The 21,429-nt window shown below is 31.6% G+C and overlaps 1 protein-coding gene across 4 annotated transcripts in view; it reads right to left on the reverse strand.

Moving 5' to 3' along the window:
* The window catches only part of LOC139690326 (microtubule-associated protein 4-like), a 79,229-nt gene that overhangs the window by 12,989 nt on the left and 44,811 nt on the right, over positions 1 to 21,429 (reverse strand). For 3 of the 4 annotated variants that reach the window (XM_071587715.1, XM_071587718.1, XM_071587719.1), the window contains 3 exons: positions 19,273 to 19,481; positions 18,226 to 18,411; positions 15,538 to 15,573 (listed from right to left, as the gene is read on the reverse strand). In XM_071587715.1, the coding sequence (XP_071443816.1) occupies positions 15,538 to 15,573; positions 18,226 to 18,411; positions 19,273 to 19,481 (431 nt within the window). The remainder of the gene's footprint in view (positions 1 to 15,537; positions 15,574 to 18,225; positions 18,412 to 19,272; positions 19,482 to 21,429) is intronic. The other variant, XM_071587717.1, reaches the window with a different exon arrangement.

Raw genomic sequence — 21,429 nt, forward strand, 5'->3', positions numbered from 1 at the left:
CCTGTTCTGCAATGTCTCAAAGCCATCAATGCATGAATTTTCATGATAAAATTACATATTAAATCAGTTGACAATCTTCAAATGTGTCAAGCTAAAGCTCTGAATTACAACTTTGTTCTTAGGCATTGAGGAAGCATTCCTTTTCATTTTTGGAGATTGGCCTATTTGGTAGGTACTATGTGAATTTACAAGGTGAAACTATGTCATTATTTATCTGCTGTTAAGAGTGTAGTGTAAATGACTACAGCCTAAGAAGTACCCAGAAAGCATAGTATTAATTATAGGTCCTCATTAATATTATACTACCTAGAATACCTAATATTTATTTATTTTAATTCATGGGGTTTTGGTCCATATATTGTTACACTTAAAAAACTAGTAATGCAACAGTGAGAGTGAGGACCCTTTAACCTGAAAGTAGAAAATTGTTTCCAATATTTTTACATTCACAACACATAATCTAATGCAGCTTAATGATTATGGTTTCACTCACTCCTACATGCATATTCATAGGTTGTTAATAATATTAATTGTTCAGAAGTCTCTATACAGCAGTTAACCTTGGAATAATTCTTTACTTGAGGGCCTCACTAGACATTTTTGATGTTCTGGTTGGTATACGGTAACAAAAACGTCAATTTAATTGATGGATTCAAGAAGTTCTAATGAAAGAGTCCATATTAGTTTCTATGTTTTTTTCAAATTCTTTTCGGCAGACATATTTTTAGTCTCTGTTCCAATTTTTTCATTAAAGATTCACCAAACACTGGTGACATAATGAACTTTTTTTTAAATGCTGTTATATAGGAATGAGAATATAACAATGCTTATATAAAACCTGTACTCTAAGAGTTGAATCTTTTTAAATTTCTTGATGTTTCTCCAACATTTTTCAATTGATGGAAATAGTGAAGTTCTCAGGTCTTTAACTGCATACTAAATGTTTATTCTTAAGTTTTGTTCAAAAGCTTACTCAGTAAAAAATACTTTCTTCATTTTAAAATGAAGTTTCATGCTGTATTAATTCTATAAAAACTCACTTTTTTAGGTACTTCACCAATTAAATCCTGCCTCTTTTTTTTAATCTTTAGACACTTGTGCTTAAGATATGACACCTCTTCTATTGCCTACAATTAATACTTCATCCAAATGCCAACTGTTCGATTTAAGGGATAAATAAATTCCCCCACAAGGCATTCAATACTTATTTCTAGAACTTTGAGAAGCTTTGGCTGATGTTTTACAAACTATGGCTCTTATTGTCAGAGATGACTCTTCATCACCCCTTAAGCTTGTTGCAACCTCTTTAAACCAATCACCTGCTATCCTGAAGGTTATAGGCGATAGGCCTACATGAATGACATTATTTTTTTATAATTATACGGATTTATCTGAGCTGAGTTGTGGTGCAGTATAACCCCAGTCATAGGAGCACCGTAACTCAGTTATTACCTCTTTAAGCTGGCCATGAACAATGTTGAGATGGGCTCTTATCTGGTCAACATAAGGGAAAGGAGTGAAACTCTCCAAGGGATTTTGGAAGAGGGCAAGCATTGAAGGCAGGCTAATTACAATTATGTCCATAAATGATGTTTAAGCTTCACTATTAGAAGAAAAAAGTTTTTGGCTCTTTTGATTGGGTGGACATTGCATCCTCTTAGTGACGGCCTGAGTTAAGGAATGTTGGAAGAAAATTATTCTTTCAAGTATCATATTGTAGAAGTTGCCATTAGGATTTATGACTAAATTTATTGAAACTAATTACAAAATATAGGGCAACATGAAATCAATGTGATGTTACTTTGCAAATTGAATTGAAACAATTATTTTTACAGCTGGCAGGTTAGAAAAAAAGTCTGTCGTAGCACATTACAGCAAACTAAATTCATTGGTGTACAAGTACAGTAAAATGAGAGGCTAATTGTCCCATAAATTTACCAAGATTTAGCAGTTATAATTCATAGTTGATATGAACAACTCCTATTACAGAATATTTCCATTTCAAAATGAATGTTTTTTCGTGTAAAGAGTAATGAATCATATTTGAATCGTCCATTTCAATTGTGAATGGTCTTCATGACATCCTGTATCATAGCTTTATATTATTTATTAATCCCTTTCTTTGTTTTCTTCAGAGTTCCAGAGATGCTCTCTGGTAAACCAGTGATATAATCCTAATTTTTTGTCTAATCTGCAACAAGCTATTATTATAAAATCATTATGCAAAATCTATGTCCACAATGTAATTTAAGTGTGTACCTTTTTTATATCCTATTACATACTAATTGTTAGATCAGTTAAATAAATTGGAATTTTATCAAATGAATATTTATACATGGAATTAAATTTTGGTTACTTTTGCCATTGGTGACTGAGACTTAGATGGAATGGCCATTTAAAGTGATACCCTTCTAAATTGTTGTCTAAAAGATATCTTGGTAGCTATATTTCAGGAATATTATGACCAAAGGATTGATCTATGCCATTTTATTTGCACTTCATCCAAGAAGAAGCTTCAAAGCTTGCATTCTTATATTTAACTGCAGACATTCTCGAGTATCTAACTACAGATGACAGTGTCCAGCATTCACATGTATGAATGGCAATTTAAAACTGAAAATCAGACTCTTATAAATTAGGATGTACTTTAAATCATTCCAGTTTCTTGTAGGAGTATAATGAGTCTATTCAATGTAAAATGAGTAGGTATGTACCTCAGATGTCAAATTTTGAAGATGCGAGAAATTTCACATGTGAGTCCTTCCATTAGCATTCCTATATTTCACACAGGTAAGTGCGCAGTTAAATATGCAGTGCAATGACTCCTGCATTTAGTGCTGTGGGGTAATTTATAAACATCAGTTACTTATGTATAGTATTACCATTTCTCCCTACTGTGTTAATGTTTTGGGCTATCATCACTAGGATACAGAAAAATCACCAAAGACATTGCACAGTCTGTGCAGTATTTTACAAATCCAATCTTAACTATTTTACCTTAGAAAGGGATAAAGGAAAATTGAGATAAGCATGCCTTAAATGCAATTTCTATTTTTTATAAATGCCTATGCTCACTAATCAGCTCACTTGCGTTCAGTACATGTAATTCCCATGTATTATAAGTAAGTTGGTTACAAGAATGATGCAGAAGTGGTAGAAACATATATGGCTAGTTTTCTGCAGGCAACATGATAAAATCTCTTTTCATGCAGGATTAGCCCAAGTCCAATCAGAGCTTGTCTATTTGTTTTTAAGTCAATTCTTGCTTTGATTGGTGGACTAAGTGTCCAAAATGCTCCTGGTGTAAGCCATTTTTGGTTCATCATCAGATTTTTCTGGGGCTGAACAACCTGAGTCTACCTGACTCCCAAACATTAGCTGGGACTTGAACTCAATATATTTGGAATACAAGGCTACTAACCAATCAGAGCAATGAAACTGGCAGTGGATATCATACTTGGGATATCTATTGTTATTATTAAAGAAATTCAAAGTTCAATTAATGCTAAAAAGTGTGCAAACACAAACCATAAATAAAACATTTTAACTGCATCTATTTAAAAATAACTAGTCCACCATCAGAAAGAAAATGCATACATGAAAATATTAACACACTAAGTAAATTAAAATACATCCACCCATTTGGGTTTAATATTAATTCTGTGTCCTTCGGCTGACAACTACATCGAGCAAAATAAAAGAATATGTGGAATATTTCCTTCTTTCTCTAATACATATTTTCTCCCATTTGAAATAAAAATCTGAAGGAAAAAAAGGAAAGGTTACTTTTTCATGCATCAGTTCTTAAATAACTCAAACCTGACTTTCATAAACTGACTCTCTGACACAGACTTATTCTTTCAATTCCATCTGAAGTCCTCTATGGTAAGTATCAAATAATTTGATTTTCCCAGTATGTTAACTTCATTAAATTAAGAAAACTCAACACCTAGGATTACAAATATTTTTTCAAAAAGAACATTGTCCTCAGTATTTTTATTTTTTATTCAAGACACAGTGCCTAATTTTGAAGCATTTCTTATCAATTAGGTATTGTTTTCACAGGTATTTATTATTTCCAGATAATTTAGTGAGTGGTCATTTTCCATCAGAGATGGCTTACTTATTGTTTGGGTGACAGAAAACAAAGTGCACTAAAGCCTCTATGTCATTTACTCTGCATTAGTAAAATTATAATATAACACAATTTAATGAAATAAATAATTTTTTTAATCTTAAATTGTACCACAATATTGCAGGAAAATGAGTGTTTAGCTTCAGGATTATAGACCAATCTACTGAGGTGCCCTTTGGAATTAGAGAAAAACTGAAAATAATAAAAATAAGAAACCCTAAGCTATTTAAGTTTATCAATGATTGCATTTGGAATGTAAGACAGTAGGGTAAGAAATATTTCATGCACATTTCTTGCCCTAGCATCATTTTTTTCTTTTAATATTTTTAATTGATATCTAGACTGTTGGAAAGCTAAATGTTGATTTTAACTAGGAATGTAATTTCAATACTTTTTACCTAAAAGAACATTAACATCACATGTCAAAATTGTGGAAAGAGTATTCTGCAATATTTTCTCCAAATTACTGTGCTTATTGGAATGAAATCACCAATTGTCCTCCTTCCAAACCATTTCATGGTTATATATATTGTTTCTCAATGCATTGCTGCTTGGAAAGAAATTGCTTATCATCTCCCATACTGATATTGTAAATTACTCTGGTTCTGCATTATTTCCAATTACTTGCATTATTGTGCTGAAATGAGTTATTGTCTTTCTCCTAGATAATATCAGGGATGCTACTTGCTCAGTGCTTCCAAATTTCACATATTATGACGTAGCACCCATAGAAATGGTCTTGCTTTTGTCTGCCTAACAGAATCAGTGGTCTTTTCTGAGTGTAATGCAAATCAAAGTGTAATCGTTCAATGTCTTATTTATTGCTACAATGCTTACACGTTTTGGAACTCCAACATGACTGTTAAAGTGTACTAAGACTGAACTAGTACTGAATTAAGCTTAAAAATCCCTTATGTTGATGAAGATTTGGTTTTGGTTGCCCAAGCAAAGTACAGAGTAAAAGATAAATATTCTTCAGCAAGGGCTCTTTTTGGGCGTCTGTAAATTACATAACACCACTATGAAATCACTTAGTTCCTTCATTACATAAAGAACTATAATTTTTTTTAAATTTAACAGACTGGCAACAGTAAGGACAAGGGAGCTGGTTAACATCAAACACAATCCCATCCTGAGAGATTACAAACCATCTTGTTCCTAAACATTTGCTCCCATGTACAACTGAAATAGCAATCTTTTACCCTTATGGGCAATGGTTTAGGCATGAAGAGGTAAAGTGGAAGCTAGTCCCTGTCCATAACTCCTTAGTCTGACCCTGGGTATATGTATTTCTGAGAACCACTTGACTTTCAGCATCAGTATATGGCGGGTTAGATGTCTTGGTTAATTCAGTGTTGGGAATGGCTAAATTATCAACCCCACCATTTCATGCAAGTTTTGAGTAAAGAAATGTAGAAATCAGAAAAAATTTCAAAAAGTTTTTTCCCAACTTTCCAGGTCTATATTTTATCTTCCTCCAGGGCTATACTCCACTGACCCCTCCCATATTACTTTTCACCCTCACCAGTCCCTGCCAAACACCCTCCTTTCCTATTACTTGCCCAATGATATACTCCCCCTCCTCAGCCCTGCTATCTCATGGAAATTACGTTATCTTTTAAAAAATAACTCTATCAAATCAATACTGTGACAATTCCATCACTCTTCCCAATGTATACAAATATATAACTTTACACGATGTAGACTATTTAACTTTCATGCTAAAATGCAGATTTCACTAAGGGGTTTGGCAAACAGTTTGCTCTTCAACTAAAATAAATACTATTCCATCGAATTACATATTACATATAGATAACATCAAAATTTTAGAAATCTTAAATTTAGTCTAATGACTAACTCTTAAAAATCATTGTAGTCCTGAATGTTTTTTGCGTACAAAACTAAACAGATGCATAGGAAGTAATGTGATAGTGTGAATCTTGACTAAGAAATGTGATAGAGTTATTATCATTTTAAATTTTAATGAATTTATTACCATTGTATTTTGTGATTTATGACTATTATGCTGAATTTTATTAATTTTTTCAACCAGAAAATATTATGACAACACAATTTTTTAATTGAATCTTCCTTAAACTTTTGTCATTCAATGCCAATTCTAGGGAACCCTCCCAAAAAGTAATCCATCTCAGGTGTCAGTGAGAAACTTCTGATGAGGCAGCATTGTAGCATACATGGGAAGGCCCAGAAGTACCCGGCCTGACCTAGATATGGCGGAAGTTGTTTGAAAAATATCACTGTATTAGAAATTATGTAATCTATAAAGCATATGTTTCAAGTTTGAAGATGCCACGTTGTTTTGTATTTGTTTGGCAGCCATCATCAGTGAAAGTTTTCAGTGAATTCGTGAAAATGGAGAAAATTGGTCAGCGTTATGCAATACAATACTTTTATTTGAAAGGCCTCAGCCCAACCAATATAACAGCTGAACTAGATTCTACTCTGGGTGAGGCTACTCCTTTGTTTACAACAGTAAAATATCGGGTAGCAGAGTTTAAACCGTACGAGCATCGCATTAGTTGACCAAATGAGGTGACAACTCCAGAAATGGTGAAGAAAATCCACAAAGTGATACTGGATAATCGTCGACTGAAAATACGCGAGCTAGCAGACATTTCAAAAAGAGTGGTTCATCACATATTAACTGAAAATTTGGACATGAGAAAGCTGTGTGCAAGATGGGTGCCTCACACTTGAGCAAAACCAGTATCGTGAACATGTTTCAATTGAGTATTTAGCAAAACAAAGGATTCAAAAGGGAGAACTTGCTCCAAAGAATGCGAAGACCATTTCATCTGCAGGCAAAGTCATGGCGGCTGTTTTATGGGATGCGAGCGGGATAATTTTCATTGACTGTCTTGAAAGAGGAAAAACTATCAACAGCGAGTATTATGCAAAATTATTGCAATGCTTGAGCAAAGAAATCAAGCAAAAGCAGCCTCATTTGGCTAAGAAGAAAGTGTTGTTTCATCAAGACAATGCACCAGCTCACAAATCCATCATTGCAATGGCCAAAATTCACGATTGAAAGTTTGAATTGCTACCTCATGCACGCTATTCACCATATTTAGCCCCCTTGGATTATTTTCTGTTCATGACCTTGAAAAAATGACTCGGCAGTCAAAGATACTTGTACTGTTGATGACAGGAATCACATGTTTCGTGGTTTCCGTACTATTTTCTTTTCCCCAACCCTATTACCATGATTGCGTCTGGTCTATACTAAAAAATGACCTTCTACTCCTTTAAAATTTGCAATGGATACTGTAACAAACTGATTTTAGGCCAATTTATTTAGCCAGCTAAGTTACCCAAGTGTCCTCCAAAACTGTGAATTTCTAATGACTTTAAAGGAATAAAATGCTCCAATAAATTGCCAGGCATAAAATCTCGTGCATAATGAGGTTCAAGTCAACGTCATAAAAACATACATGTTTACCTTAGACCAATATTAAAAAATTGTGGAAAATGCTACCACAGTATCTGGGCGGATCTTTGAAATCTGATTCCTAACTTTTGGCCAGAAGTTGAAGGATCTGGGTTCAAACCTTGATCTAGGTAAACATTTTCTTGCACTGTGAAGTTCTTTATGTAAACAACAATCGATGACCTCTATTGTTACTGTTATGAAAATTCTTAGTGTTTTTTCAAATATGAATTTGCAGTAGGTGAAGATTGTAAGGATTAATTATTTTCTCTAAGTATCTGTAATTATAAGGTAGCTACCTAGGCAGATATGAGCCTGATTAAAATTTAGAAATCTTCTGTTTATGCTTCATAGTTGAAGATACCTATAAATCATTTTAAGGAATGTAAATACTTGCAGTAACTTTCATTTTATTAACAGATTGTAAAAAGTGGTATTTATAAATATTTAATTAATTAATACATTCAATTATGCTATATAGTGAGTGCACTTATACACTGCAAAGGGAAGAAGAGGTGTATCACCACTGATTATTGGTTTCTTGCACTGCCTACTTATCTGCAAGAACCTGAAAAATAAGTGAGTTTTTTCGCTAAAAATATTCTTTTTCTGATAAAATAATGGTTCATTATTTTTGAAAATCACGAGGATCTTGTTTAATGAATATTTTATTTAATTTCCAGCTCAGGTGTACTTTTTGTTAAAATGTATTTGAGACAATTTTTCAAAAGTGAATGTATATTCATTTAATAACATTCAATTGGAGGACTGATACTCATTCTGAAATGGAAATGGTTTCTTCATTTGGACCCACTCCTTAATTTATTCTTACCCTCACTAGTCTCTATACCTTCATTCATTTGGTTCCTCAAAATTTACATGTCCTAATAATATTCTATTTACTTCATCTGCCTATGCTTCTTATCCCTTACACTCTCTCTTTGAATCATCTCTCACCAGATTACTCTATTTTGATAGGCTGGCAGAATATCCAGCTTCCTAAGGCCTTTCCAAAGTTAGTCATAAAAACTATTTCTCTTTAAGATCTCTGCTTGAAATTCTTTTCTTCTCCCCAATTTTACCACCCTGTTTTTTCTAATCATGGCTATGCACACAAGCCTCATCTTCTTCCATAATATCTGTTACATCTCATATTTAGGCTTACAGCTATGGAATATGCACAACAGTAAGCTGTTACATAGCAATCATATTGTTTGTTTGGAAATTTCTATGCCCAGTAGAAGATGATGGGGTGTCTCCAATCAGTCTGCTTCTGCCTCATACAAGTACTTGTCAACTACCTTGAATGAGTCATCTCAGAAATAAATACTTAGTAATCATTCAAAGCACTGATGGTAATTTGATTTGTAGACTATCAGGATACAACAGCCATCTCCATCAGGCAAGCTCAATCCTCAATGTATTTATTCGTTTGAAAAAAACCAAGCTTTCTTCTTAAAACAATATTTCAATCTATAACTTATACTATCTCTTGTGTGTTTTATGATTCATAAGAAATATTTACCCCATGGTTTTCATACTTGCTCACAATGCCCTTACAAATATCAGTACATGAAAAATAAAGACTGCATCAGGACATGCTTTGTATTGGCATAAACATTCTAAAATACCTGGACGTTAATATTCTAGCATAGTTATTTTTAAGATCTTCAGTTTAACAAACTTAAGTTTAAGCCTTCTAATTCATTGTCAGCTCTCAGAGTGCTAGGGAAGGAATATGATCATGATTCAAGGCAAATCGTAGTAAAAACTGAACTCATGAAAATAAACTGCTTTATAGTCAAATTCAGAGCAATTATGATATTTAATAGCAGCTACCTTTATCCTTCATCATACTTAATAGCAGTTACCGAATTATCCTTAAACCATCCAAAATTCTATACATGTAATCTTTGTACATGTATTGCCATACACATAAAAAAACTATATCCCAACATTTTAAAATATTTTCAAAATCATATCTACAAATAAAAATGCAGCTTTGCAGTAAGTTGAACAGTAAAAAGAAATTCCAACTAGATAATAATTTGCTGTCAAAAAGAAAGGCTTAAAAGATATAATATTAGTAGTATGTAGGTATTTGGTATTGGGGTTCAATCCTGACCAGGAACACCATTTTGAGCAGTAGATTTTAAACATTACAAACTATTAGAGGAAGTATAGTATATTGGAGCACTCAGTGAAAAGGCCACTTAGATAAACTATGACTGTGACTGAGTGATTGGACCCATGATGTTTAGGCAAGCATGTAAATGTTCTGCTCACAATGCCAACTTGGGTGGCCATCAAGGGAAGTATATATAAATTTGTGTTGCTAATTGAATAAATAGACATCCTTTACTAATTAATACTAATTTGAATGTAGCATAAAATCACAACAATCGACATGGAGTTTTTGCATGGAAAGTATGACATACACTGCCTGTGACTTCATAGAGCACTTGATGTATTCATGCACATGCGAATCAATGCAGCACCACACAAAAATTACAAAGAGAGCAAATGTGCTAAACATCAAAGAGTTGCCATAATGGGCTTACTAAATTAGAAAAGAATCTATGTATTTTGACATTATATCTTTCTACTGAAGCTCCCATTTTCTATACTCTTATTTTTGCAATTTGGATAACGTATTACTTAAATATATCAACAATTTGCACTCCTACATTGAATAAGACTTGAAAAAAATGGTTCTGTTCCAATGTTGAACTCAATTTTATAATTTTTTTCACCCTTATGAGTTATGTTGAGTTGAGCATGAAAGATGTCCTGAAACTCTATGATGCAATACTTTATTATATTTATGAACAGCTTTATAGTATATTAAAATAATGCTTTCAAATCAATTTTTTATTATTATGGAAAAGTATGAGCTGTATACACCAATCAAAATTATAGTTTTGATGGCAGAGATATTTAGGAAAGAGTGCAAAGGGCTTCGACTTTAGGGAACACAGTGCATACAATGTCTGAAAACCTTTTCACAGCAAAGTGAACTGGATCAATAATTTTTCGTACATCATGCATAAGGATCAATTTATAGAAGAGATGTACATGGAATGCACAGGAATAAATGAATAATGTATGGGCAGATTAATCGGACATGCAGTGAAAATTAGGAAGGTTAATTACAATGTCCAAATCAATTTTCTTTATTATGCTAAGGTGCATAATTTCAAATTAAAAGTTTCCATAGTATTGAAAATTGAAAATTATGAAAGGTAGAGAAACATTTTAACAGCCAGTGCAAAATACTGGAAATATATCTCCTTAACAAACAAATTTAAAAAGATATTATATTTTGATCAAATTTTTAAATAACCTAGGTATAAGACAAATAAGAGAGATTCTACTACAAATATTATTTTGATCATTAAAATAATGAGGAATATTTTTATTTGTGCCAATATTTGAGTTCATTAAAATCTGAGGGTCAAGGAACATTTTGAATCACTCCTAAAGTGATAATAATTACAGCATGAGTCATGAAAGTGAACATATGTCACAATGGATAATATACATCTATCACTTTTATGACATTATTGACTCTGCTTACATGAATATTTGTGGCCTCATACTACTGCTACAAATATTTGTTAAATTATTAATATGTTAATCATGGTTACTTTTTATTCAATCAAGATATTTTAACATAATTTACATGCTTTATTTCACACATGGATAATCTGATTTACTCTTTCAAACCAACACTTAAGTATTCATTTGAATACTCATGGTTTGGACAACTTAGACAAGGTCAATTAAGTCACCAAGTTCATACCACCACACATCCTTTTTGAAAATGAAATTGATATCAAATGTGCATTGGAAAGCAGATGAGTACCTTCAATGAAAGTCATTCACATGAATGGAACTTTAAATGTCATACATTACCAGAAACCATATTTATTAAGAGGGTATATCATAGTTATGGGAATGAGTGATCTGATAAAGCAACCATTTAAGAAAGACTGTTTGGAATGAATAACCTTTTGCATCAAGATCAATTAAATTTCTTCAATTAATCTGTTAACTAAAAAACCATATTCACCTGAGCCATAGTAATAATTAACGAAATTCTCAGAAATTTTACTGCACTAGCATTGACTTCACTTAGTCAAATTTTTGTATCTTCTTCAAAGAGATACATGCATTTGGGGTTATCTTGCTTACCAACCCTTGAAGGCAATTAGAATTCCTTTGTCCTCATTGTTAGTTTTATGTAATATTTTTATCATATAAAGAATCATGAATCTTTACCAGCCCAAAATGTGGACAATGTTAAGTCTGGAAAATTGAATCCGAGAGTATAAATGATCATAGTTCCTCAAACATTTCCTACATTTTCTCGATACTGATTTATTCTGGTCATGAAATGCCTATATGTTTAATAAGGGGATAAGCTTGATCAATGCAGGAGAAATCATCAATGAGCATTGAATATTATTCAAAAAAAGTTTTTTCACTATTTTTAGTGCCAGGAAAGGCAGTTTCACTGTTAATTGATGTATTTTAGAAGCTAAATATAACAGAGGTGACTGTTTTTTTAAGCATACAGCCACACTGCTATGCAGCATTTCTCACGCATGCTACATTTGTGTAATTTAGATCAGAGATTTTAATGTTAACTGAATTGATAATGAATGAACTGCAACTAAAATGCTTATACATTGTAAGCTTTTTACCAATAGAATCCAGTTTTACAATGATTCATTTGATTTCATTTTATTATGCTCGCATCTACAAGAATAGTATTCTTTGTCTCAAGATATGTCTATTTTGTGCTGTGGCACTTCAAAGTTTTTGGCACTATTTTAAAGGGACTCATAAAAAACAACTACTTTTAATTTTGGCATATACATATATATTAGCATATGACTTGCATTGAACTTGATTTTATTCTTTAAAACTTATTGATATAATGACTGACTGACCTTTTGCACTGGATTAAAAAAATGCAAAACACCTTTGCCCAAAAGGAACAATTTTCTGACTTTGCATATTACTGACTTATTATTAACACTATATGACTAAGTAAGTTTAAGATTTTTATATACTCAGCCCTGAAATTGCTTTTAAATCCTGATCCTTTTAAAACCTGATCCCGACAATACATAGAAATTAATGTAACATTTTAGTAACTTAATAAACTTATATGGTTTTAAAGCATTCAGGTTTTTGAATTGTTTTATTTTTATTATGTTTTTATACGTATATACATATTTTATAACATCTTTGCAAGCAAAGAATTTAGTTGAAAATGAAAATTATATGCTCGAGAGCCTCACACAATATCAGGTTATTTTTGCATGTTAAAGAAGGTGAATCAACTCATTTTTATATCCTAATTTGGATGTAGACATGTGACTTTACCTCACTTCAAGGCTCAACAAAGTAACTGAAGAAGGATAATCTCTTTTCCTGTAATTGAATTGAAATGAATTTCTTTGTAATTAGTGGCAACTGCCCACTTATGTCACAATGTAAACTATAAGACAATAGCTAATACAATCAGTATAAAAAATAGCATTGAATAAACAGAAAAAATATCTGTAAATCCAATAAAATATACAAAACTGTCAAGAATATTGCCAATTATTATATAATGGCTTATGTGGTGATAATTGATAGTTTTGGATATAAATGAAAGAGACATATTGTGGGCATTGCAAGTTCCTGGTATATTATAATACGCCATCAATTCTAGCAATGGTAGCATGATCAGTATTATTATCCCTTTAAGGATGAAGATAAAAAAACGAACAGATATAATGCACAAAATTCATATTTGCAAAAATGCAATAATCAGATTTCAAATCCAGAAATCTTAGGAATAAATGATTTCTGGATGGGTAATTTTCAGGATTTTGGGTCCTCATTAAGATAAATCATAACACAGCTTTTAAATTAAACATTAATTACATAGATAAGTATTGCCATAAAATTTCTAGATAAAATTAAATAATTTAAGTAGCTTCCTATTATTTAGCATAGCTTAATTTGTTTTCATACAAATATACCCTCTACATTTTCAGGAACAAGGTAAAGATCACATGGTAGAACTTTCAAGTTAAAATTAAACTTTCAACCTTAAATATGATGTATTTTGAATTATGGATATGGGGACCTGATTTGTGATAGTGAAATATTTCTTTCTTGTTCACTCTGAATGTGACTCATGATTGGTCAAGGGAATGACTATTTAGGTCTTGAACTGATGAGGCTGAATACTGGCAGTTAAGTTTATTAATATTTTCAAAAATGTCTCAAGTGCCAATTAATGCAGATTTTGGTAACATATATGAGGGCCTGCCAATGCTTAATGACAAAATAAATAGCCATGCACTGTTTGCTTGCAAGTAATTGAAATTTTTTGTCATTTACACAATTAATTAGCTGCAGTTCTAACTGAATGAAAGTAATGGAAATGGAAATTTACAAATAATTCTAAAATAAATTTTTTGGATAAAAAAATGAAAATGCATATGATACTTTTTTTATGCATAGATTAAACGAGCATGCTCATAGTTGGAATGTAGATACTTTTTCAACAAATGAATATGGATTTAAATGAAAAAATACCAATTAACTTATTTGTATCATAACCTTTTTTTCTAGATAAAAATATACAACTTTTCTGTTGGTAATTCTAATATGTTAACGCTAATTTTAATTTGGATAAAATTACACCAGACAGTAATATAATATTGTTCTAAGTGAGTAAGATATGAATTTTTGGAAATACATATTTTCTTAAGTATATAGAAGTGTGTATATTTGAAAATCAAAGAAAAAGAATGAAGTTTGACTCAGAAGGAAATGTATATGTCAGCCTCTCTCCTAGAATAAATGTTCTACAGAACCTCTCTAAATTATAATGCTCAGGTGGCATCTGTACAGAAAAATATGCGCAATGAAATCCAGAATATTAATTGCTAAGAATATGATAAAGACAAAGAGCTTCACTTTGGGTTAACTAATAGCATAGCTCACCAGGCAGGTGAAAATAATTCAAATTACTGGAATGGAAGAACATGCATGAGCAACTGCAGGCAATGCAAATGGAACATGAATATCACAGCATTTGCGCCCAGCTTGAAAATATTTATCTGTTTAGGAATGGACATTTACCCACACTGACATTTAGTTTTGGCAAATAAATCCATTTACTTACCTTAAATAGGTATGTTTTTTCTCTTCTAAACATTTTTACATGCCATGGAAAATTACAAAATCTAGGATGGGTATTATGACTAGTCAGTTACTTTAATGCAGGTAATGAAAAATAGAAAAAAATACATTACATATTTGAAAAAAAATGGAAAGGGAGTTTTTTATTATGCTACACTAGTCATTCAACAAATTGACTACATTTACCAATTCTGCCAAATAGATTCTAATAAAAATGGATAACTAGTAATTTTTATTGCATAAAAACGAAAGCAATTCCACTAAAAAAACACTGGTAATCCTGGGGCTTGAACCCAGAATATTCCCACTAGAGAAGATATAAAATTGTTGTTGAATGACCATTTAAAAATTTAGTCTACAGAAAATCATTTCAAAGTTTGATCTAACTGTATTGACATAAAAACATCAAAATGAAAGCAAAAATCAAAGATATCCGGTAGCCATTGAATCTGTAATGAATAAAAAAAAAGTATTGTGTCAAGGTTTGTTAAAGTTTAGTGGGGATCATGAGCAATTACCAGATTTCAATACGGTGAATGCAGATTAATGTCTCCATTCCTGAAGACTGACATATGTGCCTAGCTATCAATGGTATAATAATATGTGATGTAGGTCTAATAGAGTGTTGGCCAGTGTATTAAATTGTTGGTGTCTCAAAAATCACAAAATTTGCAGAATGGCTTAGATATATTTGAAGTCAGCTTTCATTCTATTTTTAAGAATTGAGGGGTGTGCTACTCACATTACTATTGGTGTCATCTTTGGTGCTTGCTGTCTTCTGAATATAAAAAAAGTGAAATGTTAGACTTGAGTAAAAAATTTAAAACATAATTAGTTCAAGACCTTGGCTATTCAATGACAGTGGGAGGCATTGCCAATGTCTATTAACTAGTGTAAACATCACTATTATGGTTTTTATTCTAAATGAAGAGCAAGGATGAAAAAACAATCATTTTTAAAATGTATATTTTATCATAAATAGCAAATACATTCTTATCACTCGGCAAACACTAAAAGGTGTCACACAAAACAAAAGAGCATAAGCAAAGGGACATTATTCCACAAATATGTAGCCATAAATTTTTAAGTAAATGCAAAAATTACACATAAAGTGACAACATAAATCAACATAAAAAAAGGGTCAACACTAAAACAATTGGTTTCACAAGAAATATTTTGTGCCAATGACAGAAAAGTACCAGTATACCTTCAATGTAAAAGACTGCACAACAACACTGTCCTAATACCTGTCATTAAAATTGCAAATAGGCTCATTAAATATTCTATTTCTTTCACCATGACTTAAAACAGGTATGGTAAACACTAATTATTTTATGACGTATATTAATAAAATTTGGGCCTAATAGCAAAAATAATAAATTGAAAAGTATTTATTTCTGGCAATATTAAGTGCTTTTTTTGTAAAAAAATAGCTCTAGAGCATAATTCACCTTTCTCCACCTCCCTCTCACATTAAATGTCCATTAAAACATTCAGTGCAAGATTAAAAGTAGTAATTTATCAGTTACAGCAGGAGATTTTATTATATGTTATTAGCTACTGCCAGTGGCAATAATTTGCCTCAGAGACAAGTCTGTCACCACTGCTGCAGGCAGTAGATAATCTGCACTCAATTTGTAAAGCACTAGGTTCTGGAATGCCATTCCAGCAAATTTAATTATAAGGTTCCAGAATGGCATTTTGGCACACTCCTCCACAAAAATAACCCTGGTAATATCTAAAAATGGATTTCCAGAATTCAATTTTGAGATGCATTAAGCTTAACTTTTTCAGTTTTTTTATAGCTGATAGCTGCATTCTGCATGCCATAAAGTGAACTAAGTTTTTGTGAACAAAAATTTTGGGCCAAAATATTTAAGAAATTTGCCTATGAAAACTATATCATGCAAAATGGTATACAATTGACATGACTTATGACATGCAACTGTACAACTTCAATTTTACCTGACAAGATTCAATGGCCATGCTATTGTTTTCATAAATTAACACATGAATTAACATGCAGTGTGATTAAAATAATGCCACAGGCCTAAACTTGACTTTAATATACATGTAGTCATTTCATTGTGTGTTCTTGAATTTTTAACGAATCGTTTAAATGATACAGGATTCAGAACAGATAAGTATAAGGAACAGATGTACTGAGACAAATATAGAGTAGAGGAATTGTATTCTACATATAATAAGTTACCATTCGTTTGGAGTAATATTTTCAAATTATTGGATGCAGCAGAATATTAGGGATTTAAAATGTGCATATATGATCCCCAAAGTTTGCTTAGAATATGATAATGAGATTCTGTAACAGATGGAATCAAAAATGGCCATCCAAATTGATTTTAAAAATTTATCAATTTTACAGAAAAAGTTTTTGAATGTAAAAATATTATTTAAAGAGCCTAAAATCATCCGTATGCATTTAAATATAGTTTATGAACTAGCATATCATAAACGAATAGGTATAGAAAAAAAGCCTTTTGAGTGATTTATATTAAACAACACTCAACGACTGTGTATACAAAGTACTAGTTTATGGGTTCATGGCATTCAATAAAAATATTACTCTTTAAACCTGCCTTTACTATGTTAGCAAATTATCTAAATTTATATTGAAACTATACTACTACGGGGAAAAATTATCTTTCTCACCTGTAAGGTTCATAAATTGATATTACAAGATCATGCTAGGGAAAGCTGGACTGGTCATATAAACATTTTGACTAGGAAATAGTCCTTCTTATCTGACCTTACTGTATATATTTCCAGTGAAATTATTTGCATATCTATATACCTATATTGATTAAGTTATTGGACATAATAAATCAACACTTTCATGTATTCTGGCAGCACACAATGTTAATAATGTGTTTGGAATTAAATGACAAAATAATGCTGAATCCACAAACAACTTTTACTACCACAAACTAAAATAAACTTGTTTGCAGAGTATAAAAAGCTTCATATGTGAATTAGTTCAGGAAAGAAAGTAGTACAGGATTTAGTTATAACAATTTTTTTCATTATTAAGGGAAGAGATATTGATTCTAACATATAGATTAAACTAAAGTTAAAATGTTAAGACAGGTTTTGAAATTTAGAATGTTAATATTAAACATTCTTTACATACTCATTGAGAGATTGATGGTTTGTTTTACCACTGCTGACCTAAATACACTAAGCACATGTATGAACAATCAAACATTTGTTAGTGGATATGGATGTATCTACAATTTCTTTTAATTTTACACATGTAAGACACTAATGTTAAAAATGTTGATTAGGTATATATTATTTCAAATTAAATGATTTAAACAAACACAATTGGCCGTTCAATCTGAATAGATGGGGCTTGCTCTTGTTCTGTCCTTTGAACACACTCGACGGGTGCAGTTTCTGGCCTCTCGCTTACCTTAACCGTACCACCCCCAGGAGCATGTTTGATGTTGTCCTTCGACCCAACCTTAGGCTTAGCTTTATCTTTGAAATCCAATTTCACAGTTTCTATTTTCTTTTCTCCGCCTCCTGGTTTATACGTAGCATTTTCAAGAGATCCAACCTTTGGTTTTGCACTCCAAGTAAGCTTGACTTGTTGAATCTGGGTCAGATGAGAAAAATACACAATTTGAATTTAGATATTTACTGCACATATATTTTAATACCAAAATAACTAAATATTAAACTGAATGCTCTTAAACATTAACCTGAATTTTACTGAATAAAATCAAACATTAATACTGAAAGTATTAAATTATATACAACTTATTTAATACATCAATTTGATCAGTGACAGTTCTCATAATTGCACATCAGAAGTTCAGCTACTGCAGGGATATTATAATAATAGGAAAATACATACATATGAGTGGACATTCCCCTAGAAAACATATTTATTTGACTTGATGGCTTTGAACTAGAATAATTTACAATAGGGATTTCCACTTTCAAATCATGGATGGGTCAAATGACCTTTCACGGCAATATTCTATAATATGAACACTCTATCTCACTCTATATTTTTGTGAATATATCTCATGCTGAATTCACTTAGAAAAATTCTGTTTACAAAGAAAATACCATTTAGAGAAAAGAGATTAGCTATAAAAAGTTCACTCAGAAAAAATCTTAAAAATTTGGAAGATAAGCATAGTTAAAAAATTTGCTATGTAACAATCATTTACTCTAGAAAAAATGCAATGATCAATTGTGATGGAATTCGAGTCATCAAAAATATTTAGCATTCTGACTGATAGTGTTAAAAGTAAGTATGTCATTTCTGGCACAAATATTTATGCTCACATGTGAAGAAACTAAATAATCATTTTTTTAAATTAATTAGAACCAATATATCAATATGTTTATGATATAAATAAATAAATATCAATATTCATAAATATATATATACACACATACATAATCTCTTCTTGCCAATTGTCTTATCTATGTATCTACTACTTACTTTCTTGTCTCCTCCACCCGGAACATATGCATCATTTTTAGCAGCTATTTTCGGTGCTGTTTTGCTGAAGTCAAGTTTTCTGTTCTCTATTTTAACCTTTCCACCACCAGGCTTGTAAGCTGCATTATCAAGAGAGCCAATTTTTGATCGCACTGCTTTCAGATTAGGTGATGCTGCTGTCCCCACCTGCACTTTGTTCATAGGAACCTCTGAAAAAATAAAACAAATATTTTCAAAGTAATTTTTTAAATAATTTAAATTGATTGACTTAAAGGATTAACATTATAAAGTTTAAGTTTAAAGACAGGACACATTCGAAGAATTGTGAAAAAACAAAAGTCAGGGAGATGAATAACTTGTTATGGTCTAATTTACTGGAAGGAAATCTTAATGAAATTATAGACGTAGTGCTTCTCCATTTATTTTATAATAAATGAGTATGATATCCATACATTAGGTAACTGCTAAATCATCGAGTACAGGGGCTACCAAAAGTGGTTCCCAAAAGATGCTACAGCTGCTTGATAAGGATAGAAAATTTTAGTTACCTAGTATCATATATTGCCAATGTGATAGAGAAAGTCACACTGAAACTTTTAATCTCTTCAGTTATGTGCCATCAAGAGGTAGTTCAAAGCTCCAATTATTATTGCATCCGACTTTACTTTAAACGCTTCAAGCTGGTAGGCAGTGAGATACAAAGTAGTTTGTCTCAGTTTAGTCTCCTACTAGTTTGTCTCCTCCCAGTATTTTGGACTAGTGTGGCCAAATTTATTCCCCTTAGAAAAAATTACCTTTGGAAATCTATAATACTGTGACATTTGGAGATGTTAAATGATGCAAGTGTATTAAACGGAATTTATGGTTGCATGAACGCTTCATCTAAGTTGATGAATTAAGGCAGCATTTATGAGTAAAAATTCCATCTACAGGTGACTGTAAATGGCTCATGAGGATGGGCCTGAGGAAGAAATTCATCAGTCAGTGATGGTAGTTGAAGTGAAAATATATCTATGCTGTCCTGTGGTATATAGACAATAAATATTTTAAGGCTCAGGAAAAGAAGAATGTGTACGAATGGCACAGGTGACAGTGCAAAAGAAAGCTCTACAAGAGCAGTATGGAATAAATTATCATAAAAGAGAAGGTTTTCTGAAATAGCCTAGCTTGAGGTTTTTTGGCCATACCTACAATGAAAAGGAATGGCATGGGAAGGACAAATGTGTACAAAAGTAAATATGGAATATAGAATCCATGAGTTAAGAATTCAATCAAATGAATTAGGTGGGTTAGCATTTTTGAAATTTGGGACACAAAATGATTTCAACTGAGTTAGCAGCCTGTTATACAAATTAATGTTCACATAATGAAATGAGTTTTGAGATAAGGACAGTCTACAATAATTAGTATTAAAGTTTGCTTTACCCCTAATGGCTTAATTATGGATGAGATATTAATTGGTAAGTTTATGGATTACATTTAATATGAACCATAGTCTTTTAAGCATTCACAGTCACATGCAGAAAGATAAAAACAGTCATGATTCCATAGTTTATCAATAAATATTTGAAAGAATCACATGGTGGGATATTAGAAAGAGAACATGTAGCCCTATTTTGTAGTAGCAAGATTTGTATAACATATAGAAGTTTAGTTTAACTGGCAGTTTCCATGTATAACTTTCGTTTGTAAAGGCATTCAAACAATGTGCGGGACGATATTAAATCTTTTCATGTTTAATATTCTAATCTTTTCTCACTGCAGTCATCAATTTTCTGAGCCATACTTTCTTATTTTCTCTCATCTCTCCATTTATTCAGTGGTGTAGCCCAATTCATAATCACTATTAGGTATTTCCCCATAAATGTTATCAATAATTTCCTCTAATTAATCATGTGCATTCTCATTCACCTTATCTTTGACTCCTTTTGACATGCATCCTTGGGTTAAAACTAAATTTCTTTTGAAAACTAAGCCTTGAGAATCCATTTCCCTGCTTTCACTTTGTGAGTTATTTTTATATACAGTGAGCTAAAACTTCATCAGACTCATAACTTGAGAAGGCATCCTCCATAAAATAATTGAAACCCATGTGCTTTAGCTAAAAGTCTGTAGAACATTTTCAAATTTCAAAAACTGTATTAAAGAATATACAAT

This window comes from Hetaerina americana, unplaced genomic scaffold (genome assembly GCF_022747635.1).
Source record: "Hetaerina americana unplaced genomic scaffold, ioHetAmer1.1.p SCAF_3, whole genome shotgun sequence".
Taxonomy (NCBI): Eukaryota; Metazoa; Arthropoda; class Insecta; order Odonata; family Calopterygidae; genus Hetaerina; species Hetaerina americana.